An 11,603-nucleotide genomic window follows, 5' to 3' on the forward strand; every position below is an offset into this window, starting at 1 on the left:
AAAAGACTGACAAACTTGAAGATAGGATAATTGAAATGATCCAGTCAGAAGAACACATAGTAAAAGTAATAACACAAAATGATGAACAGAACCTACGGAACCTGCAGGACACCATTAAGCTAACCAACATATGCATTCTTGGAGTCCCAGAAGAAAAAGAGAGAGAGAAAGGGATGGAAAAATATTTGAAGAAATAATGGCTGAAAACTTACCAAATATGACAAAAGATCTGAATGTACACATCCGTTAAGCTCAACAAATTCCAAGTAAGAAAAATTCAGAGATCCACACTGAGACACATTATAATTAAAATTATGAATACCAAAGATAAAAAAAGAATTTTGAAAGCAGCAATCAAAACTGAATCATCACCTAAAAGCATCCTCAATAAGATTAAAGAAGAAGTAAGATTTCAACAAATAACCTTATTTTACACCTTGAGGACATAGGAAAAGAAGAGTAAATTGAGCCCAAAACTACCAGAAGGAAGAGAATAATAAAGATGAGATTGGTAATAAATAACGTAGAGAATGGAGAATCAACAAAACCAACAGTTGGTTTTTTAAGAAGATCAACAAAATTGAAAAACCTTAAGCTAGACTTACAAAGAAAAAAAGAGACAAAATGCAAATAACTAAAATCATAAGTGAAAGTGGGGGCATGTTTACTGATTGCAGAAATAAAAAGAATTATAAGAGACCAGTACAAACAACTACTAGACGTCTCACAGGTTGTTCCACTGTGGTTGGCTTGAGTGATGCTGTGATGCGGGAAGCTATGCCATTGGTATTTCATGTGCCAGCAGAGTCACCCATGGTGGACAGGATTCAGTGGAGCTTTCAGACTAAGACAGACTAGGAAGAAGGATCTCAAGATCTACTTCTGAAAAAATTGGCCAGTGAAAACCTTATGAATAGCAGCAGAACATTGTTTGATACAGTGCAGGAAGCTGAGCCCCTCAGGTTGGAAGGCACTCAAAATACGACTAGGGAAGAGCTGTCTCCTTGAACTAGAATTGACCTTGATGACATGGATGGAGTCCAGCTTTTGGGACCTTCACTTACTGATGTGGCATGAATCAAAACGAGAAGAAACAGCTGCAAACATCTATTAATAATAGGAATGCAGAATGTATGGAGTATGGATCTAGGAAAAGTATAAGTCATCACAAATGAAATGAAACACAAAAAGATCAATATCCTAGACACTAGTGAGCTAAAATGGACTGGAATTGGCCATTTTGAATCAAACAATCATATGTTTTATATGTCAGAATGACAAACTGAAGAGGAATGGCATTGCATTCATCGTCAAAAAGAACATTTCAAGATCTATGCTGAAGTACAACACTGTCAGTGATAGGATAACATCCATATGCCTACAAAGAAAGCTCCTTAGAAGCAAGGATGGCGAGACTACATCTCACATACTTTGGACATATTATCAGGAGGGATCAGTTCCCAGAGAAGGACATCATGCTTGGTAAAGTTGAGGGTCAGCGAAAAAGAGCAAGACCCTCAACAAGATGGATTTACACAGTGGCTGCAACAATGTGTTCAAGCAAAACAACGATTGTGAGGATGGTGCATGACCAGGCAGTGTTTTGTTCTGTTGTATATAGGGTTGCTATGAGTCAGAACTGACTTGACAGCACCTAACAACAAAGAAGACCAGTTCATAAGACTATCATTCAAATTTACACACCAACCACTAAGGCCAAAGATGAAAAACCTGAAGATTTTTACCAAGTTCTGAAGACTGAAATTGATCATACATGCAATCAAGATGCATTGATATTAGTGGTAATTGGAATGTGAAAGTTGGAAACAAAGAAGAATCAGGTATTGGAAAATATGGCCTTAGTGATAGAAACAACGCCAGAAATAGCATGACAGAATTTTGCAAGACCAATGACTTATTCATTGCAAATACTATTTTCCACTACATAAACAAATTTCTTTGCATAGATGAGTGAGCACTTCCAGTGTTACATCCATTTGTTGAAACATCTCAACTGGTATTCTGTCAGTTCCTGGAGCCTTGTTTTTCACCAATGCCTTCAGTGCAGCTTGGACTTCTTCCTCCGATAGCACTGATTTTTGCTACCTCCTGAAATGGCTGAATGTCAACCAATTCTTTTTAGTACACTGACATTGTGTATTCCTTCTGTCTTCTTTTGATGCTTCCTGTGTCATTCAATATTTTGCCCATAGATTCCTTCAAAATTGCAACTTGAGGCTTGAATTTTTTCTTCAGTTCTTTCAGCTTGAGAAATGCTGAGGGTGTTCTTCCCTTCTGGTTTTTAACTGCAGGCCTTTGCACATTTTGTTATAATACTTTACTTTTTCTTCTGGAGCCACCCTTTGAAATCTTCTGTTTAGCTCTTTTACTTCATCATTTCATCCATGTGCTGTAGCTACTCTACGTTCAAGAACAAGTTTCAGAGTCTCTTCTGACATCCATTTTGGTCTTTTCTTTCTTTCCTGTCCTTTTAATGACCTTTTGTTTTCTTCATGTATGATGTCCTTGATGTCATCCCACAACTCATCTGGTCTTTGGTCATTAGGGTTCAATGTGCCAAATCAATTCTTGAGATGGTCTCTAAATTCAGGTGGAATATACTCAAGGTCATACTGTGGCTCTTGTGGACCAGTTTTAATTTTCTTCAGCTTCAACCTGAACTTGCATATGAGCAACTGGTGGGCTTTCTCTGCAGTTGGCTCCTGGCTTTGTTCTGACTAACGATATTGAGCTTCTCCATCATCTCTTTCCACAGATATAGTCCATTTGATCCCTGTGTATTCCATCCAGTGAGGGCTACATGTATAGTCACCCTTTATGTTGTTGCAAAAAGGTATTTCCAATGAATAAGTCATTGGTCTTGCAAAATTCTATCATGTGATCTTTGGTGTTGTTTCTATCACCAAGGCCATATTTTCCAACTTCTGATCTTTCTTCTTTGTTTCCAACTTTGAAATTACCAACACCAGTAATTATCAATGCATCCTGATTGCATGTTTGATCAACTTCAGACTGTAGAAGTAGGTAAAAATCTTCAATTTCTTAATCTTTGATATTGGCGGTACATACATACATACATACCCATTGCCGTTGAGTTGATTTTGACTCATAGCGACCCTACAGGACAGAGTAGAATTGCCCCATAGGGTTTCCCAGGAGCAGCTGGTGGGTTTGAACTGCCAATCTTTTGGTTAGCAGCTGAGCTATTAATCACTGTGCAAATAGGGCTCTGCATTAGCGGTAGGTGTGTAAATTTGAATAACAGTCATATTAACTGACCTACCTTGTAGGTGTATGGATAGTATTCTATCATTGACAGTGCTGTACTGCAGGATAGATCTTGAAATGTTCTTTTTGATGATGAGTGTGACATCATTCCTCTTTGTTATTCCTGGCATAGTAGACCATATGATTTTCAGATTCAAAATGGCCAATACCAGTCCATTTCAGCTCACTAATGCATATAGGATATTGATCTTCAAGCATTCCATTTCATTTTTTACAACTTCCAGTTTTCTCAGATTTATGTTTTGTGCATTCCATGTTTCAATCACTAATGGATGTTTGCAGCTGTTTCTTCTCGTTTGGAGTCATGCTACATATGCAAATGAAGGTCCTGAAAGATTTACTCCACGTTTTTAAGGTCAACTCTACTTTGAGGAAGCAGTTCTTATCCTGTCATATTCTGAGTGCCTACCAACCTGAGGGGCTCATCTCCCAGCACAATATTAGACAATGTTCAACTCTTACCCATAAGGAAGTAGATAACCAGGTCCTTCTTCCTAGTTTGTCTTACTCCAGAGCTCCACTGAAACGTGTCCACCATGGATGACCCTGCTGGTATTCGAAATACTGGTAGTGTAACTTCTAGAATCATAGCAACACACAAACTACCACAGTACAACAAATTTGCATGTGGTGATATACCAAGATAAACTGGACTTCATCAAAATTTAAAAATTTTGTGCATCAAGGAACATTATTAAGAAAGTGAAAAAGACAATCTATAGAAAGGACATCAGAAATGAAAGCTTAATATCCAAAATACATAAAGAACACCTACACTCAAAAACAGAAAGACAATCAATAAAAAAAAAATTGGCAAAGGACTTCTTCTCTAAAGAATATACTATACAAATGGTCAATAAGCACATGAAAAGATGTCCAGCATTGTTAGTTATTAGGGAAATGCAAATCAAATATACAATTAGATATCACTTAACACACACTATTATAAAAACAAAACAAAACACAGAAAATATCAAGTATTGGGGGATGTGGAGTGACTGATTTACTTTTACAATGCTGGTGGGAATGTAAAATGATGTAGCCACTGTGAAAACAGTTTGACTGTTCCTCAAAAAGTTCAACATAGAATTACCATACGATAGCACTTCTACTCCTAAGTATACACCCAAAAGACTTAAAAGCAGGGATTCAAACAGATACTTGCATACCAACTTTCATTGCACCATTATTCATAATAGCTAAAGGTAGAAACAATCCAAGTGTCCATCAACAGATGAATGGATGAACAAAATGTGTTGTTGTTGTTAGATGCCATCCTGTCCATTGTGACTCATAGCAACCCTACGTACAACAGAAGGAAACATGGTCTGGTCCTGCGCGATCCTCACAATACTTGCTATCTTTGAACCCATTGTTGCAGCCACTGTTTCAATCCATCTTGCCGAGGGTTCCTTTTTCTCGCTGGCCCTCTACATTACCAAGCATGATGCTTTTCTCCAGGACTAGTCCCTCCTGATAACATGTCCAAAGTATGTGAGATGAAGTCTCACCATTCTCCGCTCCAAGAAGCACTCTGGCTGTGCTTCTTCCAAGACAGACTTGTTCATTCTTTTGGAAGTACATGGTCTATTCAGTATTATTGGCCAACACCACAATTCAAAGGCATCAATTCTTCTGTGATCTTCCTTTCATTGTCCAGTCTTCGCATGTATATGAAACGATTAAAAACTTCTAAAACTCCTAGAGAAGCTACATACAGGGAAGAGCAGCTCATATTGTGCTCCATTTCAAGGTGTTGAAGTGGAAACAGTGAAATATTATACACTTTCTCTCTCCAGTCTAGGTCCTTCAAAACAAGGCTGGGATATAGCAGGGAAGAAAAATAATCATAAACTGGCTATAAGGTTTTAGTTTTAAACTATAATGGACTGAATTTTTATGGTTTATAATGGCTAAAAGGTAAGGGGATTTAATTATATATCAGGAAGGTAGATTTAAAAAGAAACCATGTTTGAATATAGCTACTGAGGAAATATAAGGCACTACATGGTTATTATTTACTGAATTGAGACTGAGAAATAAGTATTTTGAAAAAGTATCTTAAACTATCTTAAGAATAAAGCAAATAGATTAATAATACACTAGATAGCCAGTATATCCATAGAGTATAAAGAAAGAGTAAATATAAATAATTGTGTTATATATCCACTCCACCCAAAGTCATAAGAATTATATTCACAGCATTCATGTGAATAACAGTTGCTTTTCAAAATATTACAGCCTTGACATAATGGACATGGAGAAAGGGTGAAATATCTGCAGACTGTAAAGTCTTAGAACAGAGGACAATATAACTGTCTGTTGCACTTCCAATACTTGTGATTCTGGCCAATCATCAGACTAACTGTGAGATTTTCTGGTACATATATACTTCAGTCTACACCCTGGAAAATTATATACTAGGTAAATGTTGCAAAATAAACTATGTAAGTTACTATATGAATATACTATGCAGTTTTTTCAATTATTCACATACCTTGACCCTTGGAATTTTATGGGACAGTTGACTTGGTTCATTATCCATCTTGGTATATAAAGAATAGCTTGTATTCTTATTCTTTACAGGATATATTACATGCTCAAATCCAGCTGAAGTCTCTAGCGGTTCAATTCCATAGCTGCTATTCTCAAACTGTATTAACCCCCTAGAAATTCCAACAACAAAATATATTCTTTAGGTCAGTGAAATGCCATGGAGTGATACTAGAATCCTTAAAATTATTTTCAGTCTTTCCCTCAGAGAATAAATTAGGAAATGTGGAAGGAGAGGGTTTTCATGCACTTACTGAATGGTACAGAATTGTAATATGAGTGACATTGACCCAGCTGTTAATATGTCATAGTTTCCAGACAATCCAGGATAATGGTGGCATCATAACATGATTCCTCATTCTATGCTTTCCCGTGATTAGTAGTATTGCCCTAATATTCATGCCTCTACTCTAGAGACCCCTGAGATTTTTAAAATCAAAAGAAAAAAATCCAAATAAACATTCCATTTTGTACTTAATAAACAATGTCAAAACCTCAGTCCAGAACAGGTACTAATGGTCACCACAGAATTTGGAAAACCTTCAATATGACCTTGGTAGTTGCAGAGATTCTGAAAAAAAAAAAAAAGAAAAAATTAGTGTCTGAAAGTAAGGCTTATGAATGATAATATCTTTCATATCTCTAGGAATTTTATATGTGTGTGTATATGTATGCATCTTTGTCTAATACTCATTACTCATTGCTCATGGTTTTAAAAATACTTTTATGTCATTATTAGAGATGCATAAGCTCAGTCTGCAGTATTTTTACATGGATTCAAAAACAATGAGTGAGTTTTTATATTCTTGCCTATTTCATTGATGGAGCATAACACTGTCCATCATTAGATCAAGGGGAAATGCATCTAAGTCTTACATTTTGTATATACTTTCCTCTTAATTTTCCAAAATGAGACAAAGAAAATCATAAAGAAAAATTCCTTTGAAAATGAATTGATAAAAGAAATTAAGAACACTTTAATAAATTCTAAATGTAAAAAATTTTGAGTCTTACTCTAAGACTTCAATCAACGGGAGTTGAAAAAATGAAGCACAAGACAGCAGAAGAATAATCCGATATTTAAACAACTAAAATTATCTTTTTTTTTTTTTAGTTGGTTAAATTATCTGACTATACTTGTGCTATCTTCTGCTTTATCATCCCACCAATCATCTGTCCGTTTGTCATACTGTGGTGGCTTGTACGCTGCTCTGATGCTGAAAGCTATGCCACTGATATTTCAAATACCAACAGGGTCACCCACGGTGGACAGGTTTCAGCAGAGCTTCCAGACTAAGCCAGGCTAGAAAGAAGGACCTAGCAGTCTACTTCTGAAAACTTTGGTCAGTGAAAACTTTATGAATAGCAGCAGAACATAGTCTGATTTAGGGCTAGAAGATGAACCTCTCAGGTTGGAAGGCACTCAGAATAGACTGGGGAAGAGCTGTATCCTCAAAGTAGAATCAACCTTAATGAAGTGGATGGAGTCAAGCTTTCGGGACCTTATTTGCTGATGTGGCACGAATCAAAATGAGGAGAAACAGCAGCAAATATCCATTAATAATCAGAAAGTGGTAGGTACCAAGTAAAAATCTAACTGAAAACTGTCAAAAATGAAATGGAAGGCATATACATCAATATCCTAGGCATTAGTGAGATGAAATGGACTGGTATTGGCCATTTTGAATGGGACGATCTTATCGTATACTATGCCGGGAATGACAAATGGAAGAGGAATGGCGTTGCATTTATCATCAAAAAGAACACTTCAAGATCTATCCTGAAGTGCAATGCTGTCAGTAATAGGATAATATCTGTATGCCTACAAGGAAGACGAGTTAATATGGCTATTATTCAATTTACACATGAACCCCTAAGGCCAAAGATGAAGAAATTGAAGATTTTTACCAACTTCTGCAGTCTGAAATTGATCAAACTTGCAATTTAAGATGCTTTGGTATTTACTGGTTATTGGAATGCAAAAGTTGGAAACAAAGAAGGATTGGTAGTTGGAAAATATGACCTTGGCGATAGAAACAACACTGGAGATTGAATCATAGAATTTTGCAAGACCAACGACTTCTTCATCGCAAATAACGTTTTTCAACAACATTAACAGTGAATATACATGTGGACCTTGCCAGATGGAATACAGAGGAATCAAATCAACTACATCTGTGGAAAGAGATGATGGAGAAGCTCAATATCATCAGTCAGAACAAGACCAGGGGCCAACTGTGGAACAGACCATCAATTGCTCGTATGCAAGTTCAATATGAAGCAGAAGAAAATTAGAGCAAGTCCACGAGAGCCAACATATGACCTTGAGTATATCCCACCTGAATTTGGGGACCATCTCAGGAATAGATTTGCAACATTGAACACGAATGACCGAGGACCTGATGAGTTGTGGGATGACATGGAGGACACCATACATGATGAAAGCAAGAGGTCATTAAAAAGACAAGAAACAAAAGACCAAAATGGATGTCAGAAAAGACCCTGAAACCTGCTCTTGGACATAGAGTACTTAAAGCAAATGGAAGAAATGATGAAGTAAAGGAGCTGAACAAAAGACGTCAAAGGGTGACTTGAGAAGACAAAGAAAAATATGATGAAATGTACAAAGACCTGAAGTTAGAAAAACAAAAGGGAAGAACACACTTGGCATTTTTGAAGTTGAAAGAACTGAAGAAAAAATTCAAGCCTTGAGTTGCAATATTGAAGGCTTCTACGGGGAAAATAAAGAACGACGCAGGAAGCATCAAAAGAAGATGAAGAAATACACCGAGTCACTGTATCAAAAAGAATCGGTTGATGTTCATCCATTTCAGGAGGTAGCATATGATCAAGAACCGATGGTACTAAAGGATCCAAGCTGCACTGAATGCACTGATGAAAAATAAGACTCCGGGAATTGATGGAAGACCAATTGAAATGTTTCAACAAATGGATGTGGCGCTGGAGGTGCTCACTCGTCTCTGCCAAGAAATTTGGAAGACAGCTACCTAGCCAACTGACTGGAAGAGATCCATATTTGTGTCCATTCCAAAGAAAAGTGATCCAACAATGCAGAAATTATCAAACAATATCATTAATATCACGCACAAGTAAAATGTTGCTGAAGATCATTCAAAAGCAATTGCAGCAGTACATTGACAGCGAACTGCCAGAAATTCAAGCCAGATTCAGAAGAGGACATGGAAGGAGGGATATCATCGCTGATGTCAGATGGATCTTGGCTGAAAGCAGAGCATACCAGAAGGATGTTTACCTGTGTTTCATTGACTATGCAAAGACATTTGACTGTGTGGATAGTAACAAATTATGAATAACATTGTGAAGAATGAGTACTGCAGAACACTTAATTGTGCTCAGGAGGAACCTGTACATAAACCAAGAGGCAGTCGTTCAAACAGAACAAGGGGATGCTGTGTGGTTTAAAGTCAGGAAGTTGTGCATCAGGGTTGTATCCTTTCACCATATTTATTCAATCTGCACGCTGAGCAAACAAACTGAGAAGCTGGAGCATACGAAAAAGAATGATGCCTTTGGGTTATAGTGTTGGCAAAGAATATTGAATATACCATGGACTATATCTGAGAAGCTGGACTATATGAAGGAGAATGCAGTATCAGGATTTGAGGAAGATTCATTAACAACCTGTGCTATGCAGATGATACAACCTTGCTTGCTGAAAGTGAAGAGGACTTGAAACAATTACTGATGAAGATCAAAGACCATGGCCTTCCATATGGATTACACCTCAACATAAAGAAAACAAAAATCCTTACAACTGGACCAATAAGCAACATCATGATAAATGAAGAAAAGACTGAAATTGTCAAGGATTTCATTTTACTTAGATCCACAATGAATGCCCATGGAAATATCAGTCAAGAAATCAAAATATGTATTGCATTGGACAAATCTGCTGCAAAAGACCTCTTTAAAATGTTAAAAAGCCAAAATGTGACTTTGAGGACTAAGGTGTGGCTGACCCAGGCTATAGTACTTTCAATCGCCTCATATGTATGCGAAAGCTGAAGAACAAATAACGAAGACGGAAGAATTGATGCCTTTGAATTATGGTGTTGGCCAAGAAGTACAGCCAGAATGTTCCTTAGAAGCAAGGATGTCGAGACTTCATCTCATGTACTTCAGACATTGTATCAGGAGGGACCCATCCCTGGAGAAGGGCATCATGCTTGGAAAAGTAGAGGGTCAGCCAAAAAGAGGAAGACCCTCAACAGGATGTATTGACACAGTGACTGCAACCATTGGTTCAAACATAAGAACGACTGTGAGGATGGCACAGGATCAGGCAGTGTTTCCTTCTCTTGTACATGGGGTCACTATGAGTCATAAAACATGAATTTTTCTATGCCGTAGTAAAGATAACTCGATGGGGCAGTTCTGCTCTGTGCTATAGGGTCACTATGAGCCAATGGAAACAAAGGATGGAGTAGAGGAAACTCAATGAAAAGTAATACTAGCAATTTGTGAAGTGAGACATAATGCGTATCTGTTTTAGTATCTTCATGATTTATATTCTTTCCGTGGGAAAAGCTCAGAGCAAGTGAGACAATATCTAATATTTATGCAGTTAATACCTTATTACCTAATAAAGTGCTTGGATTTCAGAGTATTAGTTGTTTCATTGCATACCAAAAACCCTTTGCTGTCAAGTTGATTCCAACCCATAGTGACTCTACAGGACAGAGTAGAACTGCCCCATAGGGTTTCCGAGGAGCGGCTGGTGGATTCAAACAGCCAACCTTTTGGTTAGCAGCCGAGCTCTTAACCACTATGCCACCAGGGCTCCTTTCACTGAATAGAGCTAAGTAATACAACTTGGACAAACAGCAATTCATAGGACAGAGAAAAACAAACAACTGGTATTTCCAAAATGAGAAATCCTTGTGAATCCATCCATGTTCCTTCTTTTTTTTCTAAAATTGTATATAGCACTGCATAAATCTCCAAAAGATATAAAAATTTTAAATTGTTTATTTCCCCTAAACACCTATGCAGTTTCATAGACTGCTGTTATTTTGTCCTTAAATATTCTCCAGATGTGGCTTTGACTCCCCATCTCTTCAGAGACTTAATATTTTTTACTGATTCAAATCATCATTCTTCATTCTAATTCTGAGCTTTATATGTTCATGTCTTATTGCCTCATAAGAATATATCTATTCACCCTGAAACTAATATCTTAAAAATATATAATCATACTTGCTCTAATTGCATCATGTTAACAGAATCTGTGTATTAGGGCTAACTTAGGGCATGTCATTAACAATAACTGGTTGCTGCCAGAAACGGTTAAATTTATTTTTTAAAATCTAAAACAAAATAAAAACTCTAAGCCTTTCAACACCAGTAGCATGTGGCCTCTAAAAAAAAAAAAAAAAAAAAGATCACAGATACTGACATAATAAAGCTAAAATACAGATAAATTAAAAACTAACCTTAAACTTTTGGATAAGAGGTTGCATAATTTCTGAGTAATTGTAACCATAAACCCTAAAATTATGGGGCAAAAAATTTCTGTAACACAAAGAGAAAAGAATATTGATGAGGGAAAAGCCACATTGTTTCCTAAGGCTTTAGGAGAAAATAAATTTAATTTATTATATTTATCAGAATATGTAAATTTCACTCAAAACTTAGCCTCAAAATTCTGGCCTCAAGCATTCTTGCTCACTTCACTCTACTTGTATTATCTTGTAAGCTAT

At 36.8% G+C, this 11,603-nt stretch overlaps 1 protein-coding gene across 1 annotated transcript in view; it reads right to left on the reverse strand.

Moving 5' to 3' along the window:
* Positions 1-11,603, reverse strand: part of ADAM2 (ADAM metallopeptidase domain 2) — a 236,309-nt gene that overhangs the window by 219,777 nt on the left and 4,929 nt on the right. Inside the window, exons 4-6 of the mRNA XM_004382138.2 lie at positions 11,337-11,415; positions 6,357-6,433; positions 5,807-5,975 (exon numbers count right to left, since the gene is read on the reverse strand). Of these exons, the coding sequence (XP_004382195.1) occupies positions 5,807-5,975; positions 6,357-6,433; positions 11,337-11,415 (325 nt within the window). The remainder of the gene's footprint in view (positions 1-5,806; positions 5,976-6,356; positions 6,434-11,336; positions 11,416-11,603) is intronic.

The sequence above is a fragment of the Trichechus manatus genome, unplaced genomic scaffold (assembly GCF_000243295.1).
Source record: "Trichechus manatus latirostris isolate Lorelei unplaced genomic scaffold, TriManLat1.0 scaffold00090, whole genome shotgun sequence".
Taxonomy (NCBI): domain Eukaryota; kingdom Metazoa; phylum Chordata; class Mammalia; order Sirenia; family Trichechidae; genus Trichechus; species Trichechus manatus.